Below are 24078 nucleotides of genomic sequence, written 5' to 3' on the forward strand. Positions count from 1 at the left end.
GTTTGGAATTGGCAAAATCATATGAGAGAATTGTTTTTAGCCAATGTAAGTACACCCTCAGCATCCTTAAAGACACCAATTTTGCTGAATCTAAGCCTACCTCTTTGCCTATGGAACCCAACCTAAGACTTAGTAGCTCAGATGGGGAGTTACTCAAGGATCCCGCAAGCTATAGAAGGCTTATAGGGAGATTGATGTGCCTCACCATCTCGCGCCTGGACATCACCTACGCTGTCTCCACCCTTAGCCAACTTCTGTCCCAACCTTGCACTGCACATCTTCATGCCATTCATCATTTGTTGCGATACATCAGAGGCACCGTAGGGCAAGGCTTACTTTTTTCGGCAAACTCCGAGAAGAGACTAATAGCTTATGTGGATGCAGATTGGGCGGGTTGTCCGGATACTAGACGGATTGTCACTGGGTTCTGTGTGTTCATTGGAGATTCCTTTGTTGCATGGTAATCGAAGAAGCAGACCACAGTCTCCAGATCATCTGCAGAATCTGAGTATCGGGCCATGGCAGCAGCGGCTACTAAACTCACATGTCTGAAAGGCCTCCTGTTTGACTTTCAAGTTGATATTTCTTTTTCTATGCTGTTTTGTGATTCTCAATCTGCTATTCACATAGCATCCAATCCCACTTTTTATAAGAGAACTAAGCACATAGAAGTGGACTGCCACTTTGTGCACGAAAAAGTGGTTGCAGGGTTTATTAGGCTCGTTCATGTTTGGACGCAATATCAACTAGCCGATGTGTTCACCAAGCTAGGACCCCAACTCAATTCAACAATCTCATTTCCAAGTTTGGTATAATAAATCTTTATCTGCCAACTTGAGGGAAGATATTATGGATCATCTAAGTTAATTAGTCACTAGTCTAACCAATAGTTAGTCACTCTCGTAACTTAGTTAGTTAGCTTTTCTGCAATGTAATTAATTAGTTAGTTAGAGTACCATTCTTTCACTAAAAAGAAATCAGCCAATATATCAAGCAATAATTAAAAATAAATAAATATTCAGTCACAATTTTTTTGAAATTACTTTTATCTTTTTTGTTTTTCTTTTTTTTTTTAACACTACAATTTTATTTATCACCACAAGTAATTTATCTCCACCGCACCAACCATCACTGTTGCCTGCCTGCCACAATTGCCGCTGTGGATCCCCACTTTTGGAGACTACCGCAAGCCACTTCTACCGCTGGAAATCACCACAGTCTACTTCTGTCGTCACCAGTCACACTAGGATTGACAATGGGTAGGGTAAGGTAGGGTTTGGACTCTACTTTAATCCTATCCGTCGATTAAAAATTTCATTAAAATTCTACCTACCTTATCTGCCAGTTGAGAATCTCTCAACTCTAACTCTACCCGCATCTTAAAATTTTAAACCCTATCCTATTCTACTATACCCACAGAAATATCAAATTTTTTCAAAATAAATATAAAATTTAATCATTCTGAATTTCATATATTAATAAAATAAAAATAAAAAATTAGTGCTTTAAATTACTAAATTAACTAACTAGTTTAGTGGTTGCTCATTTATTGTAAGTCATTATATGAAAGAAGTTATGGATTCAACACTTACTTCCTTCACTGTATACCTGGTAGGGTACACCCACAACTCATACCCTACCTTACCCACAGGCATACCCGGACCGATCTCTACCCTATTCACAATGGAACGAATTGGGTCGGATTTGATACCCACAAATAGGGTATGAATTGCCAGCCCTACGTCACACCATCAGTCATTAATATCTTAAATTTTAAATTGTAAATCTAAAATTCTAAATCTTAAATTTAAAATCTTCAACTTTTTGCACATTAAATTCTAAATTATAAATTTAAACATTAAATTTTAAATCATGAATACTAAATTTTAAATTCTAAATTCTAAGCATTAACTTTAAACACTAAATCTTAAATTGTTTGACTTAAAGAATTTTAGATATTTTATTATTTCTAGTTTTGGATGTTTCGCCTTTTATTTATTGTGAATTGTTGGTTATTTTAATTTTTTGGCTAAAAATTGTTATTTTCCCTATTTTTGCATACAAAAATTATTGCAGAAATAGAATCTTGCACCAATATTTAATATAAAAAATTCTAAAAATTATATAAATATCATATTCCAAAACTCTAAAAGAAATTTTACTATATTCAAAATAACTATATAATATCATGTTTACCCACTATGACACGTATAAGAGTTAGTAGTAGTACTCATTCTTATACTAAAGATAGATATGTTATTCTCAAATAATTTTTAACTAGAATAAGATTCGCCCGATACGCGGGTCATAAATTAATGATATTATATAATATATTTTAATAAGTAATATATTATTTAAAAATTAATTAAAATATATCTAAATTAATATTAAATTTGATATATTTTTTATTTAAAATATTTTGTAATTTAACTATTTTTTATATTAAAATTATACAAAGTTACATTTTCATATATTGTTTTTATTTTAGATTTGTTTTAATTAACAGATTTAGTTTTTTTATATGGTGTTTATCCTTTTGATTGTATTTATCCTCTTGATTGTTGTTGAAGTTGTTTCTTTTTTCATCATGTCATATATTCTTGTGGAGACATATTTATTTTAAATGGTTAACTTGTATATATTTTCTGTTGCCTTTTTTTTTTTTATCTTTGTATATATGTTTTTCATTTAAAGATGTGTCTTAGATTTATTTACTTTTTTTCCTCTTCAATCTCTTAATTTGTATGTCATCTACGTTTGAAGATATTAGTGTTGGTAAAATTAGTTCCTATAATAAATGAAAAATATAAATGAGCAACGTAAATGATATCTTAAATAAATAAAATTTTTGTTGTATTACTTGTTTTATTTGTTGTAATAGGAGTTGAGTTTCATTATTTTTTGTTGGGACAAATGTCTTGATAATAGTGTATTGTTGAGAGCATAGTTAAAATCATTTACTTTGATGTCAAATATAAGTGTGAGATTGTATAAATTTTTTAATTGGGATAGTATTTCAGTATCATTGTTGTCTTGGAGTGTAATTAGATTTAAGGTAGTTGTACTTAATAAATTTTCTTTTTGTTTTTCTATCAAATAGCATACAAATTGTTGTAGCATTTTGATCTAAAACTTTTAATTTATTTTTGAATTTATAATAATGATTCAGTTAGTAATTTATAATTTGATGGAATTTTTTATGGTAAGTATAATTTGATATAATTTTTTATAATTTTATCTATAATAATTTTTGTGGATTTTCTTTTGACATCTACTTATTCTTTTTCTCCTAATGCATACAGTTTTTCAATGACATATATAATAGTAAGAATAAATTTTTTAAAATATTTATTGTGTGTATATATAATATATTAAATAAATTATTTTTAATAAAAATAATTTAAATAGCATAAAGTAAAAATACTTGTTAATAATTTTTTATGTTATAGCACAACAAATTCATTTTTTGTAGATTTTTTTTTGACATCTATTTATTTTTCTTCTTCTAGTATATACAGTTTTTTAGATAAGTTATTTTTAATAAGAATAATTTAAATAGTATAAAGTACAAATATCTGTTAATATTTTTTTAACTCTTTTTGTTAGATATTGTCTCAAATGATACAAACTCAAAATAATATTAAAAATAATTAAAATTGATTCTTTAATTTAAATAGTATATTGAAATAAGTATAATTATAAAGATCTTAAAATATAATTATATATAAAATATTATAAAATAATAAAAATATAAATAGTAAAAGTAATAAAAGTGTTTTTTTCGTAAATTTATTTTAAAAGACAATAAATATTTTATTAAAAATTTATTAATTAATTTTTAAATTTTGCTAAGTAATTAAAATTGATGATATGGCATTATTAATAAAGAAAATATGATTTAAATTCAATATATAAAAAATTGATATTAACTTTTATATAATAAAATAAATAGATAGATATATAAACTCATATTTTATTATTCTTGGCCACCACTTAAACTTCTTTCAGAGGGAAAACCTGTTTCTCTCTATGTAATTTAACCATTGTACCTCTATTACATATCTGTATGTAATCCTCCAAAATAGTTACTTCACATTTGAAATGTACAACAATTTAAAGGAGAATTTTATAGTGTGTAGGAGTTATTATTTAATTTTTGATTAACTTATTTTTTATAATAAATTATAAATATTGAAAAATTATTTATTTTTATATTTTTTAAATTAAATATTAATTCTTACTTTTTTTTTTTAACAAGTTAGACACTATTTTATTTTTAAATATCATAACAATCATTCAATTTAAATTACATTTTGTATGTCGCACAGTAGCCTACACTATACATTTTATTTATTCCTTTGATTTCAAATACTTACAGCCACTATTTGCAAAGTGATTAGACCCCATATTTTATTAGTAGTATATGTATTAACAGATTATAGTATACATCAGAATCCAGTATATTGTTACTTCAAACTTGTTAAAGTACATTGACAATTTTCTTTTCTCATAAAATTGTTTTGATTATATATCATATCATATTGTATTCAATACTTGTATTCTTTTATACAAAATAGGCAGGAATAGCAGATGATGATAAAAGCTCTAATCGTGCACGGTTAGCTATTGAGATTGCCATGAAATGTTCTGGATTGCCCATGTCAATAGTTACAACGGCAAAGGCATTGAAAAACCAAAGCGACTCAGTTTGGGAAGAGACCCTTAAAACACTTGAAAGGAAAAAGCTTACAGGAACATCTGAATATTCTACAAAGTTGAGTTATCAACTTTTAGAAAATGAGGAACTCAAGCGTATCTTCTTGCTTTGTGCTTGTTTGGGTCAAGATGCATTGGTCTCAGACTTAGTGAGATTATGCATTGGTTTGGATTTTCTTGAAGGCGTCTACACAGTAAGAGATGCCAGAGATCAAGTGCAAATGTTGCTTATGCATTTAGAAGAGTCAGGTTTGTTGTCTAACAGTTATTCAAATGATCGTTTCACGATGCAAAACCTTATTCGCAATGCAGCTTTGTTGATAGCATCAGAAAATAATGTGTTCATGCTGGCGAAAAGAAAGCTAGATGAATGGCCTGATGATGATAAACTCAAGCGATACACTGCTATTTTCTTACATCAATGTGATGTTGAGTTTCCTAAAAATTTAAAATGTCCTAAACTGAGAGTATTTCATTTTCACAATAACCATCAACATTTCAAAATACCAAAAGACTTTTTTGGAGGAATGAAAGAACTTAGAGCGTTGGTTCTGCTTGGGATTGATCTCTCCGAAATGTCTTCATCAATGAAATACCTAACAAAACTCCGAAAGCTTTGTTTGGAGGAATGCATAAATCTAGATGAGAACTTATGCATCGATGTTGGCAAGTTTATGAAGAATCTAAGAATTCTAAGCTTTTCTGGATCTGATATTAAAAGCTTGCCCACTGAATTTAAGGATTTGTCAAAGCTGCAAATTCTTGACTTAAGTAATTGCTCCCAACTAAAATCAATTCATGCTGGTGTAATATCTAGCTTGACTAATTTGGAGGAGTTGTACATGAGAAACACTTTGGTTGAATGGAGGGTGGATAATAATAGAGAGGAAACTGAAAACAAAAATGCTAGTCTTTCGGAGTTGGGACATCTAAATCAGATAACAAATGTTGACTTACAAATCCCAAGTGTTTCCCATTTGCCAGAAAACTTGTTCTTTGATAAACTGCATAGCTATAAAATTGTAATTGGCTCGTCAAGTACACATTTGGAGCCAGATTTCAAGATTCCGGAGAAATATCAACTGTTGAGGTATTTGGCAATACTGGAGAAAGATGTTGGCATTCATTCTCAGAAAGGGATCAAAATATTGTTTGAAAGGGTTGAGAATTTGTTGCTGGAAGAACTCAACGGTGTCCAAGACATCTTTTATGCACTGAATTTGAAAGGGTTTCCATGTCTTAAGACTTTGTCCATTGTGAGTACTTCTAGCATTCGATATTTGATCAACCCACAGGAGAGGAAGCATCCTGAGAACGCTTTTCCGAAACTGGAGACATTGCAAATCTACAAGCTCGATAACATGGAGCAACTATGCTCTCGCGTGTCACTTTCATCATCCTCATTTTGTAAACTGAAAGTTGTCAAGATTAAGCTTTGTGGTTCATTAAAGAATGTCTTTTTAATGTCTATGGTCAAGCTTTTGGTTGCTCTTCAAACAATTGAAGTTTCGGAATGTAACTCTCTAAAGGAGATTGTGTTTGCGGAAGATCCACAAGATGCTAATGCGTCGAAGTCTCTTAAGTTTCAAGAATTACGCACTTTGACCTTAAAATCATTACCTGAGTTTCATGGATTCTGTTCCATTTCATCTACAGCGCAACAAAAAGTATTGTTGGATGAACAGGTCAGTTCAGAACTATAGAACAAATTTATTTTTCTTTTACATTTTAAATTTTAGTTAATCAACATTTACATATGATGTTTTTTTTTTTTCTCATTTGACATAAATTAATAGTTATTATTTGTATTTTCTTCATAGGTTGAATTCTCAAAATTAGAGAGATTAGAGTTGTGCTCTATCCAAATCCACCAAATATGGAATGGCAAAAATCCTCCTTTTGGAAAATTGGTACACTTGGAAGTGAATGGTTGTGATAATTTAAAAAGTTTGTTAACATTGTCTATGGCTATAAATATGAAGACTCTCCAAAGTCTATCTGTCAGCGAGTGTGACAACATGATGCATATTCTTCTCAACGAGAACAGCAATGATACTCAAAGTGAAAAGAAGGTATGTACGTAATTTGGCCATTGATTCCATATATTTTTATTTTATAACCACGAATGAATAAGATTCATATATCATTACAACAAAATTTTGCTTTCTTGATTGTTATTAGTGTAGAAGAAACAATTATTTTAGAGTAGTAGTATTTATTTTTTGACAAATAATAATTGTATAAGAAAGTATTTAAACATATTTTGGACTACTAATAATTATTTTAAAAAAGGCGTTTGGGAGTCACCCAAAAAAAAAAGGCGTTTGGTATTCTTAATGTTCAATAATTATATATGTATATATTTAAAAGGAGAGTAAAGTATTGTGCGCAACGTTTGGGGTAAATTTTAAAGTTGTTCCTACCGTAAATCGTTTTTAAAATTGGCTCAATGTTATCCTGTCATTAGGAATCTGTTAACATAATTGACTGCCGGATAAAATTGAGACAATTTTAAAACATTAGAAACTTAAATAGAACGAAAACATTATGGATAAAAACGATACATAGAAATAAATTTTAATTTTATCCTTTAATAATATCAGTTTTTTACGATACATAGTTATTCAATTATTTTTAATCACATTTAAGTAAATTACACTTAATCACATTACTTTTATTCTAAATAAATTTATTTTTTTAAAATTTGACTTTTAAAGATTTTTACTCTTAAACATTAAAAAATTTCGATACATTAGAGACAAAAGGTACAATTTATACTTTATTGTATATGTATATTTTTTTTCGCAAGTTTATGTACTATTCATTCTACAAACATTTCATGATGAGTAAAAAAATCTTTAAGAGTAAAATTATAAAAAAATAAATTCATTTAGAATAAAAGTAATGTGATTAAGTTTAATTTATTTACATGTGGTTAAAAAATAATTGAATAACTATGTATTGTAAAAAATTGATATTATTGAAAGATAAAATTTATTTTTATGTATCATTTTTGTCCCCAATATTTTCATCCTATTTAAATCCCTAACGTTTCAAAATCGTCTCAATTTTTTCCCGCCGTTAATTCTGTTAACAGATTCTTAACGGCAGAACAACATTGAGTCAATTTTGAAACGTTAGGATTTAAATAGGATGATTTAAATGTTAGGAACAATTTTGGGACTTACCCCAAATGTTGGGGACAAAACTCTTAAAAGTACTTTTCAAAAACGATACTTTATTCTTAAAAGTACTTTTCAAAATAAAATACATGTTAAAATATAAATACATGTTAAAAATAAATTAAATCATATATATATTTATATATAAATACATTATTAACTGAATTTAGTGAGTGAATTTAGTATATAAATAGTATTTTTGTTTTTTTGTTGGAGTGTTAGACATCATGGGATCCCGAAAAAAAAACCAAGAAAAAAAAAAACAAAAGAAAAACCAAACTAAGCAACCTCTTTAAGCCTGAGGGTTCCAATAAAATCAAGAGTCGGAGCAAGATATAAATATGGAGATGGAGTCAAAAATGTGGAGGTTGTGGGGGAGATTTTGTTCTTTCTTGGCAAATAAATTAGCAACACAATTAGCTTTTCACAAGGTATGCCACCATCTTAAATCTCGGATACGAGCCGTATTTACTCTGATATTTTCAAGGAGCGAGTGCAAAAAAAATGCACCTATTTTTTATTAGGTTAATCGTTGTTACTTGTTGGAGAGTCAAACTCAAAAACAAGGTTTTAGATTGGGTTAAATACAATTTTGATTATTAAGGTAGGAGTTAAACATTTTTTTTGTTTTTAATATTTTTTAGTTACAAAATTATTCATAAGATTTAACTTAATTTTAAAATTGTTATTCGGACAAAAATATCTATCAATCAATCTATGTAGTGATATTAAAATTCTTTTTCCTTCAATTTTTTTTGAGATAAGAAAAATTAAAGTAGTTCTCTGGTCGTTCTTAGATATTTCACGTCATTTCATTTTTCCATATAAAATTTTTCTTAGGTGGCATACATAATATTCTTTAATCTATATAATGATACTAAGTTTTTTTCCCCTCTATGTACCCTTAAGAAAATTTAATGATGATAGGTTATGAAAAAAAGTTAACATTAGCAATACTTATTAAAATCTATTTAAAGGATAATTATTTCAAATAAATTTTAAAAAGTCACAAGAAAAAGTTCCTATGTGCTAATTTATTCCTTTAATAAGAAATATCGTTACTTGGAAAAAAGAATTTAAATTGAATTTTATCATCAAGATAATCTTAAACAAGAGACCATAAATTTAGCACAATTATAATATTAAAATTTCTCAAGAAGAGAGAGTTCTCTGCAATGTGTTAGTATATATTTTTCATTCATTCTTAATATTTTTCTATTATGTCACATTATACTTTTTTTCAAGGTGGCATAATCTAATTTCTTTTTTCTTTACATTGACTTAAAATTCTTCTTATCTTATTATCTTACTTTTTTTATATTTTTTTTTTGGTTACTATATCTTTTTTTAACGCCATCATCTATAATATGTGTAATTATGCTATAAAATTATTTATTTATATAATCACATTTAGAAGCATAGTAATTAAATAGCATTTATGTAACCAACTTATTATCAATTCATAATTTTCACATTTATTCTGCGTATTTAATCTTAATGTTATTCTTTTAATAAATATAATTGAGTTATAAAATTTATTTAATTATTTTATATGAATTTCATATCTTTCCATTCTTCTTTATAAAATTAATATTTAGACTTATTTTTCATATTATTTTTATTCTTTATTTTTATTAAATTACTGATTGCCTTCAATATTAATGTATGTTATTTTTTTAATAAATATAAATTGAGTAATAAAACTTAATTTATTCCCTTCTTTTATATTCTTTCTTATGTAGGTTTATTATAAAAGTCAATATTTATTTTATCATTCTTTATATCCTTTTATATAATCTCATATTTTTATACTGATTTTAATAATTGATTTTAGTGTACATGTAGCAGAGTAGTTACTAATATCATGCCTCTTATTGTTTCTCTTCTATTCTTAACCATAATTCTTCTTTAAGTTTTCTAATTATATGTATTAGATGATAAACTCCCTAAAACACTAGAATATATAATGTTCTTTTATATTATTTTAGTCTTTCATTTTCTAAGTCTAATTGTATTTATTAGTTATATATTGTCTTTGTCATTTATATATTATTTTTCTTTTTCTTTTAACTATTTATATAGTAGTTGTAATAATATTATTGAAAATAGATTTTATTTTGATTTATAAAAAATAAAATAAAAAAATTAAATATTATTTAATTTTTAACTATTGAAATATTATATTCATACTTGTATATTATCTAATACTTTTATCCTTGTAATATAATATTTAAATATAACTAAAAAATACTATAAAAGTAACAATAGAAGTTACTACGTACTTAAAATGAATAAACATAAATATAATTATATGAAGTTAAATAAATAAACTTCAATTCAATATTTGCATAATTTTATTTATAGTCCATTTATAAGTTTATATATAAATTTTTTGTTTTAAACTATTTTATATATTTTTATAAAAAAGTATATATATATATATATATATATATATATATATATATATATATATCTCTTAAGTTTTGTCACCGAAAATGTATCTTAGTGTTAAGACTTAGTTTGATAAAGTTTTTATTTTTTTAAAAGTGTAGTATTTATATGTTTAGTAAATCAAATTAAAAATAACGTTTAATAAACACAAACAACAATTATACTTTTAAAATTTAAAAATATTATAAAAGACATAAATTTGAGTGTTAAAATTAAAAATTAGTTAATATATGAATTTATATTAGACTTTAAATTTTAAAAAATATAAACTAATTTTAAAAAGCTACACCTGTAAATATTTTAAAAGATACCTCGATCTTTTAAAAATTACAAACATAAATACGTAATCTTTTTTATTTATTAAATATAAAATAAAAAATTTATTTTTTTAAAGAGTAAAAGCACTTAAGTCACCAAAAAAAAAGAGTAGAAACACTTTTTCAAAAAATTTTATCAAACAAAAGCTAAATTAAATTAAAGCTCAACATTGCAATATTATGATTTTGAGTTACTGTTACTAGTTTTGTTCGTGATGCCAACTTGCAAATAGCAATCAGGGGCGAAGCTACAGGTATGGGAAGGGGTAATGGCCCTCCCAAATTTTTAATTTTTGTTAAAAAAAAAATAATAAACATAGTCCTAATTTTTATATATTTTTCAGTTCCTCTTTTTTTGGGTACACTTTTTTAATTCTCCTTTCATTCATAAAAAAAAATCAGTCCATTTTTATATAACATTAACAAAGTATAATAGTTTTAAGTTTAGTCTAATAGTTTACTATATTTAAAAAATAAAATATAAATTTTTTTTTCTCTCAATATCTTCATCTACTCAAATTCCTCACTTTTATTTTATACAGGTAATAATTTTAGTAAATTATTAAACACCGTCTCCCTAAATAGTTAATATAGCTTCGCTCCTAATAGCAATGCAAGCATTTCTTTGGCGATCTTTCTTTGTTGGTTTGATTTTGTGACATTTGACTTAATTTGAGTTTTTTGCTATTGCATTGTGAACCACAAAACAGGTTACCATCTTTCCAAATTTGAAGAGTATTAAAGTGAGAAGCATGAAGACTTTGAGTGGGATATGTGATAATAAATTAGAACTCCCAAAAGCCTCTTTCGAAAAGTTGGAGAGCCTAGCCATTGATGAGTGTCATAAACTGGACCATGTTTTCACTTCTAATGTGGTGGGAATATTTCAGCATGTAAGCAACTTAAGCGTTACCAATTGTAAGTCAATGAAAGCTATATTTGAGACAACGGCTTCAGCTTGGGAAAAGAAGCGAACTTCTAAGGATGCAACACCCAAGTTGCAAGATGTTCATTTTGAATCACTTCCAAAATTAGAGTATATGTTCAACATGAAGATAAAACAGCTTGAAGAGATTCTTAAGTTAAACAATTTGCATAAAATATGGGTTCAAGATTGTAAAAGGTTGGAAAATATATTTTCTGCTCCTGTCGCTAAAACACTTGAAAATAATCTTGAAGAGCTTGTGGTCTCGGATTGCTCTCAATTGAGGGAAATTGTTGCCAAGAAAAAAGAAGAAGATGCCAGCAGTCTTATTGAATTTAACTTTTTGAAACTTGCAACAATCAAATTTTTGAAATTCAAGAGTTTCTATCCACCAGGAACTAAGACCATCTCCAGTAGGGAACTCATCCCAGTTCCTGTTTATGGCCCACCTGTCATAAAAAGTAACTCCACATCAGCTTTTGCGTTATAAACAATAAATAGGAACTCAAAGCATCTCTCTCTTCTCCATTAGGAGGAACTAACTTTAGTCCCTATTGTGGTCCCACTTAATTAATTAATTAAAATACTTAAAATTAATATAATTAATTTTTTTAATAATATTATTTAAATTTATAAATTTAAAATAATTCATTATTAAAAGATATTAATATTAAATAAATTCATATATAATAATAATACACAATATATAATTCGAGATTATACTAATTTATAGTTTTGTGTTTACAACTGCTAATTTTAATAATATCATTATCATTTTAAATTTTAAAAATAAAAATAACCAACTCAACTAAAAATTATTTTATAAGATATAAAAATTAAATTTATTTTTTAATGTAAGTAAATTTAATTAATTATAATTTAATATAATAATATAAATAATATTCAATATTAATTATAATATAAATAATTAATATAAATTATTAATTAAATAAAAACTTAATTATTTAATTTAATTAATAATTTATATTAATTATTTAAATAATTAATATAAATTATTAATTAAATAAAAATATAATTATTTAATATAATTTTTATTATAATTATTACTAATTTAATTATTATTTAATTATTTAATTATTTCAGATTTTATATTATTATATTTTTATAATAATTTGCCAAATGGCAAGTTATTATTGGTTAATTTGAGTCCCTGCTTAGAGGGACTCCCTTACCTTGATCCTTGTGCAGGAACTCACTCCTTTTCTCCTCCAATGGTTAGAGTTCCTATATGTTAGAAAAAAGTCAAAGAAGAACTCACCATTGGAGGTGCTATAAAGAAATAAAATTTCCAGCACTGAACAACTTGTCTATTGAACAATGTGACAAGTTAGAACCATTCAGAGAAGAAATCATAGATGAACAAACAAAGCCTGCCCTCTTTCCTGAAACGGTAATAACAATACCTTCAAACTCTTATTTCTATTGTTATTTCATAATAGCAGAAGAAAAATAACTTAGAATAAAATAAAATTGATTAGATTTAATGGGCGTGGTTGTAAATTAAACTTTTACATTATCATCAAATAAAAATATCTCTGAGGTTTGATAGAAGATTATATTTTTAGGTCTAACATGAGTATATATATATATTTTATATTATGCTCTATTATTAATTACTAGGGACATGCTTTATTTATTCCTTTTTCGATTTAACCTTTAATCATTTAAAAAAAATCAAATAAAATATTTTTCATGATCGGATGAAATTTTACAAAATCAAGATATCGTCACAACTAAACCCCAATTAAAAATTTAAAATGACGTAGAATACGTGCATGCATTTATATTTTGATATATTTAACTTTAATTATGCATACTAAATTAATTTTTCTTCATGATTTATTCCATGTGTAGGTAATGAACAATTTGAAGTCAATTCAAATTGAGTGGAGACATGCAACGTCATCGACTAACTATGATTATCGAAGGGACCATCTAGAAGAGCTTCAATTATCTAGACTGAAGGATACTAAAATTCTGTATTCTTTCCTTTATAGCAATCCTAATATGAAGAATCTATGCTTGAACGATGCTTCTTTTGAAGAATTGGTGCCTCTTGAAAGGCTTGCTAAGATTGAAAGCTTAGGTGTTGTCCCACAGCTGAAAAGCTTGAAGCTAACAGATCTACCTTATCTTGAGAACATTGGCTTCGAAAGAGACCCCATTCTTCAAAGGATAGAGTCATTGGTTTTTCAAAATTGCCCAAGTTTGAAAACCATAGCACCTTCTGATGTATTTCTCTCTAACTTGACAAAGCTTGAAGTGGTTAACTCTGGCACATTAAAATATTTAATGTCACCATCAACTGCTAGAAGCTTGGGTCAACTCAACACCATGAAGGTAATTAATTGTGAATCTCTTGAGGAACTTGTATCAGAGGAAGGACAAGAAGATCATAAAGACAATGATGACATCATTTTCAAACAATTGACGACAATTGAACTTGTGTCTCTCAAGCGCCTGGAAAGCTTTTGCAGGTCCAAGAGTTGTGCGTTTCAGTTTCCATCATTAGAGAAATTTGTGGTGAGTGCTTGTCCCGAATTGAAAAGTTTCTCCCAAGAAGAACACATGAAACCGCCGCCCAAGTTGGGAAAAGTATATGTTGTCCATGAAAAAGACAAGGTGGAAGCGTACTGGACAAACAATTTACAAGAAACAATACGAGATATATTCAACAAAAAGGTATTGTCTAAATAAATTATTTGACTCGAATAAGATTGTTTGAATTAGAGGTAAAGAATAATATAGGAAATATAATTGTAAATTTAATATAATGACAGATATTTTTCAAAGGCATGGAGGAATTAAGTGTTTCTGATGATCTTGCTCATCTACAACAACTATGGCAATGCAAAGGAGAATTGTTTAACAATTTGAAAACTTTGAAGCTGAGTGATTGTGAGTTAGAACCATACGCAATTCCATCAAATGTTATTTTCAGTTTCAAGAACTTAAGAGAATTGGAAGTGGATAGCTGCAAAAAAATAACAGGAATTTTTGAAATGAATGATACTGAGATCAAGGAAACATCGTTCCAACTGAAGAAGCTAACTTTGAAATGGCTTCCAAATGTGAAACATGTGTGGAACCCGGAAAAACAAGGAATTCTCAGCTTCAAAAGTCTACAAATAGTGACTGTCAATGGCTGTGAGGAATTGAGAACTCTATTTCCTATAGCCTTGGCCAGAGATCTTAAGAAGCTTGAGGAACTTGATGTTAGAGGATGTGATGAGTTATCCAATATTATAGAAGGTGGAACTGTTGATGAAGATCTTGTGTTTCCTTGTTTAACCACATTGGCATTGTGCTATTTGCCAAATCTTACTGGCTTTTGCTCTCAGAAGTTCACTCTGCCTGAGTTAAATTGCTTAGTGGTATATGATTGCAATGATCAACTGGAGCTATTTCAGAGTCAAGGAGAGGAAAATCAAAACAGCACTTCAACTGCTAAGCAACCACTTTTCATGAATATAACGGTAAATAATTTATATTGTTATTCGTTATAATATCTTCTAAGGTGAAAGTAATTTATTATAACAACTTTTGAGTTTTATTATTCTATTTTATTAATGATTAACTTTTCATTTTATATTTATAAGTCATTTTATTTTATAGGATTTATATCTCATATTTATATTCTTAATGTTACTTGCACTTTTAAAAATAAATAGTAACTTAAAACTCATTTTATTAATTATGTTGAATGAGATGCACACTTTCGAATTTGAAAAGAGTATTCGATAAATACTTATTTTGTTTTTATATTTTCTGATGTGAAAAAAATATTATTGTATGTTTTTCACTTTCTTTTTCTTTTTTTCTTCTCTGTTTTCTAATGAAGAAGTCTGCAAATTAAATTTGTTTTAAATGATTGTTTATATAATTAATTATATAAAAATAATTTATGCGTGTTTAGATTATTTGATTAAAAAGATATTAATATTTATTTGAGTAATACACAAAAAGTTAGTTTTAATAAACCTAAACCCTATATGATAGTTATTTTGTAAAAGCTATATAATAATTGTCTAACATAATTGATACTTATTAGAGTCAATTCGCTAACAATTTCACAATTTTGAAATAATTAATTGTTAGTTTTTATAATCCTAAGCTTCAAAAAGTTATTTATACTTATCAACCCTTTCTGTCATAGGATATTTCCAAGATGGAAAATTTGACTCTGAATTGGAGACACACTCAAGCTTTAAGTTCATGGTCGACAAAATTGAATAACGAAAATCTTGAGAGTTTGAATGAACTTGCCCTTGTTGATGATGATGAGAAAAGGAACTCTAATGTCCCAGTTGAATTATTTGAGAAGACACCCAACTTGGAAACACTGGAAGTATGCTATTACTGTGATGAAAACCTCAAAAATATATTGCCCTCCCATCATAATGCTAATAATAAGGAGGTTCTTGGAAACTTGAAAGAATTGAAGCTATACAAGTTAGATGAGTTGAAATCCATGAGTGGGGTAGAATACTTGTCAAAGCAGCTGCGTCTATTAGATGTTTCTGATTGTCCAAAATTGATGACAACAATAGTGCTACAATCTTCCTCCAATCTGAAAGAACTGCACATAGAATCATGTGATGCAATGCTGCGTCTATTCACATCTTTAACAGCGAAAATGCTAATACACCTTGAGGAGTTACAAGTTGAGAGTTGTGAATCATTGAAAGAAATTGTGGGGGAAGAACAGCAGAGTGCGACGGAAGACGAAGTTATTGAATTTGAGCAGCTACAGAGGATTACCCTTCGATCTTTGGAAAGCCTGGAATGCTTTTATTCAGGGAATGCCACTTTGAAGTTACCCTCTCTCATTCAACTGGACATAGTGAATTGCTCCAAGATGAAAGTTTTCTCTCATGGAAATGTCGACGTTTCTAGAAGCATTCAAGTTTCTTACAATGACTCAAGTGATGATTTGGTCTTCCACCGTGATCTTAATAATGCCGTAGTATTGCAGTCTCTAAGTCAGGTAATAAATAAAGACCCTTTTCCAAATAAAATTTTACTCTGTGCCACTTTGAAATATTTTCCGTAGAAACTTGGTTATATTTAAGTAAGGCTAATTTTATAGTACCTTTTATTTGGTGTCTATTTTTTATTTAACTTATTTTTTTATAGTAAATTTTAAATATTTTAAATTTTTTTATTTTTATATTTTAAAATTTAAAATTAATTATTTAATTTTTTAATAATTAAACAATAATTTTTAGATACCATAACGAACATCTTTAATTAATTGATAAATAATTTATTTTGAAGCGATTTCAATTTAGAAGGATAGTATGGAAAAAACAAAAAAAAATTAAATAAGAGAAACTATAAAGTGGATTAATCAGATAAATTTTTAGAAATAAAATACTTGGTGATAATAAAATTTATTCTATTTTTGAATATCTTTTCTCTTAATTTTGAATATCTTTATTTTAATCTACCATGTCTTAATTATTCTATTTTTTTCTAGTAATTCTTATTTATTTTTAAATTCTTTGAATAAAATTTATTGTGAAATTGAGATTTTGAAAAAAATATTTTATATTGATTTAAGAAATATTCAATGTCATTTGAATTAATATTAGTTAGAATCATTAGTGTAATTTTTTTTCTTAGCTCTTTAATTTTATTCATAATTTATATTTTTATTATTAATCTATGTGTTTTTAGAGTAAGTTTTTTAATTGTGGCTAAATAACAATTAAAAAAAGTTGTTTTTGGAATCTTTATATAAGTAATGCCTTAAAAAAATTTATAAAAATAAAATAATAAAAATAAAGGATAATTTAAAAATAACACAAAAGAAGAGTGATATTATCATTATTCTTGAAAATGACAAAGACTTAGTTTGAGAAATCTTTTATTTTAAACAAATAATTTTATCAAATTGACTTTTGAAAGATATATTTGTAAATGTTATAACATTTTATATTTGGTAAATTAAATTAAAAGTGACTTTTAATAAGTACAAATAATAACAACTGTATTTAGTAAAATAATTTTTAAAATTTAAAATGATCATAATAAACATAAAAATAGAGAGAATTTTGATTGTAAATAAACTTTGACATCAATAATTTAATCAAGAATAAATATAAATATTTATTAATATATAAAATTATATTAGAATTTTTTTAATTTTGATAAATATAAACTAATTTAAAAAAAAAATACTTCCTTAAATATTTTAAAAAATATCTTTAATTTTTAAAATTATAAACATAAATATATAACTATTTTGATTTACTAAATACAAAATAAAATACTAGTGTCTCTCTAAAAATTTTAACAAAATAAGGCTAACATCAGTCTTCTATTATTATGTTACTCTACGATATATTTTGGTACGTAGCATATCTCAAATATTCAATTAAGAAATAGTTAAATTATTATTTTATTTTAATACAAAAAAATATATAAATACTTTTAATTAACTCGAGGTTTTAAATACCAAAATGAAGAAATAGAATAATGCGACTAAAATATAAGGACATTATAATCATTTTTAGACAATAATAAAATATGAAAAGCTAAACATAAAGAAGTGCAACTCTGATGTATAATGAAAATACCTTTAACAAATTTTTAATTTGGATTTATATTAATAGAAAAATATTTTAATTGAATAAGACTTAGTTAAAAATTAAAATGAGATAAAAATGAAAATAAGAAATAACTATAAATAGAAAGATATATCATAAAAATTTAATTGAGATAATTAAATAATTATTTTATGTATGTTCATTTATTTAAAATTATTTTTATTTACCTATTTTTGTGTTAATATGTGTTCCTTTTTTTATTTAGATAATTATTTTTTATTAAACTTTTTGTTCCATAATATCTCACTTTTAACATTCTAGCTAGGCTAATATACGTTTTTATTTTATTTTTTTGGACAAGTATTTTAAAATAAATATATGACATATTTTTTTATAATCTAATTATTTCTTTTTCTTCACCACTTTGATTTTTTTTATTAAACAATAAATGCATTTATTTAGAGTAATATATAAAAAAGGATGCATCGAGTATAATTTTTTAAAATTGACGAAGATAAATTTTTATATGTTTTTAACATTGCATTTAATTTATGCTATTACAACTATATATATATATATATATATATATATATATATATATATATATATATATGTACTGCTTTTTGATAATATAAATTAACATAAGTGGCTATAAATGTCTCTAAAATTAAGTTAAATGTGCTAAGATTGGTACAAAATTTACCAGTTAAGAAATTGATCATATATCCTTTTATTATATATTGATATAAATTTTAGAAATGAAATAATGAAAATTGGCAATATATATATATATATATATATATATATATATATATATATATATATATATATATATATATATATATATTGTTAGCATTGTTTATATTTTATGGTCACGCCAAAAGAGATATTAATTAAAATAATTTTGACAAAATGATCAATGCGGGTAAATATAAAATTCCAAATATCTATTTATAAAATGTTTAATTTGAATATAGTGGTAAGTGACAAACAAATAATTAGAAAATACATTATGTTAACCATATCTAGCTAAACCTTTATAGACAAGTGATACATAGATTTTTTATATCAATTTCAAATTATCGACAAAGGAATTTATATGTTGTCCATTAAATTTGATAAGATATTTAGTCGTCTTTCCAATAAAAAACTCAGAATTTATTTATTATTTTTTCTGTAATTAATTATATTCACCATAATTGTTTATAGTTTTAATTAATCTTTTTTATTATATTTATTTTCTTGACATAACAAAATTCAGAGACACCTTGATCTTGGCGATCACTTGGAACTGAAAGATTTATGGCTTAGTAAAGTGCATATCTCAGCTGAATCCTACTCCTCTGGTTTTAATTTGGAATGTCTGATGGTGAAAGGGTGTGATGAATTCTTTACAACCGCAATACTACCTTCTCATTTACTTCCCTTCCTCAATCGATTACAAGAGTTGGTGGTGCGGGGATGCAATTCTGTTGAGACCATATTTGAAGTCAAAGATACACCATCAGATATTGTTATTCCTTTGAAGACATTGGCTTTGAAGAAACTTCCAAATCTGAGGCATGTTTGGAACAAGGATTCTGAAGAAAAGCTTAGTCTTCCAGACCTGGAGGTTATTATTGTTGATGAATGTGCGAGTATAAAATCGGTGTTTTCAGAATCAGTTGGCAAGGGTAACATACAACGGTTAAAAGTGGAGAATTGTGCAGAGTTAGTTGAAATTGTTGCTGGAGATGATGTAGCCAAACAGATTAGCATCTTCTCCACGCTATCTTGTCTGAAGATGGTGAATTTGCCAAATTTGAAGTGTCCATTACTATCGCAGTTGCTACCTTTTCTTCATAAATTAGAAGAGTTGATGGTTGAAAAATGTGGTTCCTTGAAAACTATATTTGATGTGAAAGATGCCCCAACAAATGAACAAGATACAAACATGATTATTGTTATTCCTTTGAAGAAATTGACTTTGGAGAAACTTCCAACTTTGAGCCATGTTTGGAAAGGAAAGCTCAGTCTTCCAAAATTGGAGGAGGTTATTATTGATGAATGTGCAAGCTTAAAATCCTTGTGTCCAGAATCAGTTAACATACAAAGGTTAGAAGTGAAGAATTGTGAGAAGGTAGTTGAAATTGTTACAAGAAATGAACTAGCCAAAGAAGATGCAGATAAACAGGTTAATATCTTCTCCAAACTATCTTGTCTGAAGCTGTGGAATTTGCCAAATCTGAGCTACATTTATCATGAAATGGAAGACTCTGAATTTTCATTATCAAATGCATTACTACCATGGCATATGCTACCTTCCCTTCATAGATTGGAAGAGTTGGTGGTTGGGAATTGTGATTCTTTTGAGACAATATTTGATGTGAAAGATGCTCCAACAAATAATGTGAAAGATACTGCTATAGATATTCCATTGAAGAAATTGACTTTGGAGCATCTGCCAACTCTAAGCCATATTTGGAACAATGATCCTAAAGGAAGTAGTCTCAGCTTTCTATGTCTGGAGGAAGTGGTTGTGAATGGATGTAAAAGCCTCACAAGCTTGTTGCCAGCATCATTGCCCATGTCTAACATGAAAAAAATAGATGTGAAAAACTGTGAGGAATTGGTTGAAATTGTTACAAAAGATGAAGCAGACAATGAAGAAACAAATAAGGAGCTTATTATGTTCCCTGAGCTAACCTCATTGACTCTGCACAATTTGCCAAATCTTACATACATTTATGCTGGAATGCAAATTCTAAATTTACGGAGTTAAGAGAGTTGGATATTTCTCATTGTAAATTTACAACAGATTCCACTGCAAAGGTACGAAAGCTCTTGCCTTAAAAATATTCGTAACTTTCTAATCTTGTTAGCTTTATATATGATATACTTATTTCTCCGTAGAATATGTACTTTTGAGGAAAGTGCATTTTATTTTATCACAATAAGCAACTCATTCTTATTTTGTTTGTTAATAACTTAATATATCTCTCGCGCACCAATCCAAGCCTTTTAAATCATTCATAATGAGCCAAATGCATGTATCTAATATGAGAAGCTACCCACCATTAGAAAATATGAGCAGCTTTTGCCATTTCTGATCTCTTGTATAGCTTATATGCACATCTAAGATATATATATTTCTGCATGCTTCATTTATTTGATTTTATTTGGAATACTGTACGCATTTTGCAGCAATTAAAAAATGGAGAAGGTAAATTATGTTGACATGTCATGATGGCCATGTGTTGTCCTTCTTATTAACTTTGAATCCGATGGAGCAGGTTGTTACCCCTCACTTACAGCGATTGTCAATAGACATGGAAGGTGTGATGATGCTTGACAAAGGAGTGCTTCATTTGGACCCCGAAAACATAAAATATCTGAGATTGCAGGGCTTTAATGATATTGATGACTCAGATGCCACATCTGCCTTTAATTTCTTCCCAAAGAAGGTGCCACTTCCCAATATTCAGATGCTTGGGGTGGCCGACAGTGCTTTCAAGGAGATATTTCCCTCAAAAAAGCCTGAGAATATTCATTCGCAGCTGCTTGCTCAAGAATTGGAACTGAGGAATCTGCACAAGCTTGAATCTATTGGGTTAGACCACACCTGGGTAACCTTCTCTAATCTCACATGGCTCAAAGTTGAGGGTTGTGCATCTTTGAAGTATTTGTTCACTTCTTCAGCCGCCAAATGTCTTGTTCAACTTGAACAGTTGCACATATCCAACTGTGAAGCACTCGAAAGTTTAATGGTGGATTATCAACCACATGATGGTGATCATGATGTCATCATATTCCAACAGCTTGAGAAACTGTCTCTTAGCCAGATACCAAAACTTGAGAGCTTCTACAAAGGAAACTCAACTTTGAATTTCCCATCTCTGAAGAAAGTGAAGTTCACTGAATGCAACAGATTGGAGTACATGTTCACATTCTTAACTGCCAAAAGCTTGGAAAATTTGCATAAGATGAAGATTTCCAAATGTGAGTCATTGGAAACAGTAGTATTGACAACACAAGAGGAAGACAAACCACAAGAAGATCTCACATTCTCAGACCTCGAATATCTGACTCTTAGTGAATTGCCAAAACTTGAAAGTTTTTTCACCGGAAACTCATCAACTTTGAATTTCCCAAGGTATAGGTTTGAAGTTTGCATCAGTCAATGCGAGAGCATGAAAACTTTCTCACACGGTCACGTCGAAGCACCTATCTTAGGGAAGGTGGAGATAGATGGAGTTCGTTGCTCAAACGAGAATCCTCTAAACACTACAGTTAGTCAACAATTTGAGAATCGATCGAATAAAGCAGCATTGATGAGTTAATTAGTACAATCATAATTTAACATGTAAGTTATTCTCTATCTTCTCAATTTGCATCTTCTTTGACTTTTTCATGTTATACACTGCACCAAAACAATGGAGGAAGTTTCTGTTTTGAAATGTCATTTAATTTGCTTCCTTCATATTCGATTATATAATATTTTTGACATTGCTTATTTTATTATCCAATGCTTGTCCTTTCTGAGAATTTTAAAAAGAACAGTACAGTTAATTTGTCTCGAGTTAACTAGCCCTTGTATACAAATTCTTGCAGGAAATCTGTTGCTTGCTGAGAGAAGCTTATTTTCAAGGCATGCATTTGTTACCAGTTAGCCTTGCAAAACTAGTAGTCTAATCAAGGAGTAATGGACGAATAAATAAGGATGGTTAGTAAGATTTTTCTTTTTATTTTAAAAAATAAATAAAGTTGGAAATGGTTATGGTTTCATTGTGTATGGATACAATCTCATGATTATGACAAATTGACCACTAAAATTATTAGGCCAAGTAACCAATTCGCTAGAAAAAACACAAGTTAATTTGACGCAGTTACATATTTCTTTTTGCTACAGGAAAGTCTTACTATAATAAGTTTGGATAACAATCATTCAACTCAAATCATAAAGAATGTTGCTTTTTTTCAATCTTGTAACTTTTTGAACTTTAGTCAATATTATCTAACACAATTTTTTGTGAAATTTATTTTCTAGGTTCTATGGGACACCAAATGCAGGAGGAGAATATAAGTAGATCCCATCAAAGCAACAAATATTCATTTCTGTTTGAGTGTGGTGTGTTGTGCATGATATAAATAAATCCCCTGTATTATTATGCAGGAAGAAGTGTATGATTATTTTTTAACTTTTAACTGACAAAGTTATAAGCTTAGTGTGTTTTATGAATAAATTATATTTTAGATTTTTATACAATATATAAAGTGTGTGTGGTTAAGTTATTGAGAGCATTAGTGCACTTTCATGTATGAAAGTAGATTGTAATAATTTTACAATATTGAAGGAGTGTGTGGTTTGTGTTCTAAGAACCGAATTAAAAATGGCATGTAGATATATTTTTTATTTCTACATAACACCATTTTAATGCATAACTTTGACCTTATGTTACTATAAAAATTCAAGTTGTGTATGTCTTTACTTGTAAATAGCGTATTGCTATGGTAACTATGACATATATATTTTCTTTTTAAAAAATTGTGATGGTTGAATAAGATTGCATTAGTTACAAATATACTGCTAGCAAATAATAGAGATGAGTGTCTCGGGAAGATTAATTGGATATAATTATTTCATGCAACTTTTTCGTAATAGTGCAATATGTTTCCTTTACAAGATTTAAGATCAGAGGTATCATCAACTCTATCACAACATGAACAAACTTTTGAATGCAATCTTGAGCAATAAGAAAGGAAGTCAACTACAAATAAAAATAGAAAATCATAATACCGCAAGCAGATAAATGCCAAGAGCAAGAAGATCTTCTAATGTTGTTGGTAGCAGATATGTCAATAAAAGCAGATAAACCAGCCACACCCACACCACCGAAACTCGATAGAAACTAATATTAAAAAAATGTTCAGATATA

At 27.5% G+C, this 24078-nt stretch overlaps 2 protein-coding genes across 2 annotated transcripts; both read left to right on the forward strand.

The window, feature by feature from the left end:
• Positions 1–518: 518 nt before the first annotated feature.
• LOC112729683 (uncharacterized) lies at positions 519–20924 on the forward strand. Its single transcript, XM_072208156.1, has 8 exons — positions 519–809; positions 4578–6401; positions 6699–6788; positions 11377–11853; positions 13467–14294; positions 14393–15088; positions 15769–16599; positions 19425–20924. The coding sequence occupies exons 1-8, from the start codon at positions 519–521 to the stop codon at positions 20922–20924; spliced, it is 6537 nt and encodes a 2178-aa protein (XP_072064257.1).
• A 258-nt stretch (positions 20925–21182) lies between these two features.
• LOC140177279 (uncharacterized) lies at positions 21183–23494 on the forward strand. The gene is made up of 3 exons (XM_072210438.1): positions 21183–22505; positions 22754–22865; positions 23190–23494. The coding sequence occupies exon 1, from the start codon at positions 21373–21375 to the stop codon at positions 22480–22482; it is 1110 nt and encodes a 369-aa protein (XP_072066539.1). The 5' UTR covers positions 21183–21372; the 3' UTR covers positions 22483–22505; positions 22754–22865; positions 23190–23494.
• Positions 23495–24078: the final 584 nt, after the last annotated feature.

The sequence above is a fragment of the Arachis hypogaea genome, chromosome 12 (genome assembly GCF_003086295.3).
Source record: "Arachis hypogaea cultivar Tifrunner chromosome 12, arahy.Tifrunner.gnm2.J5K5, whole genome shotgun sequence".
NCBI lineage: Eukaryota > Viridiplantae > Streptophyta > Magnoliopsida > Fabales > Fabaceae > Arachis > Arachis hypogaea.

What these genes read in the sequence shown, in the direction of transcription:
- LOC112729683 (XM_072208156.1), top strand. Translation starts at nt 519, where the DNA reads ATGGCAGCAGCGGCTACTAAACTCACATGTCTGAAAGGCCTCCTGTTT. An exon ending in ATAATCTTGAAGAGCTTGTG is followed by an intron (nt 11,854 to 13,466) that starts GTCTCGGATTGC and finishes TTCCATGTGTAG; the next exon opens with GTAATGAACAATTTGAAGTC. An exon ending in GAGATATATTCAACAAAAAG is followed by an intron (nt 14,295 to 14,392) that starts GTATTGTCTAAA and finishes ATATAATGACAG; the next exon opens with ATATTTTTCAAAGGCATGGA.
- LOC140177279 (XM_072210438.1), top strand. Translation starts at nt 21,373, where the DNA reads ATGTTGACATGTCATGATGGCCATGTGTTGTCCTTCTTATTAACTTTG.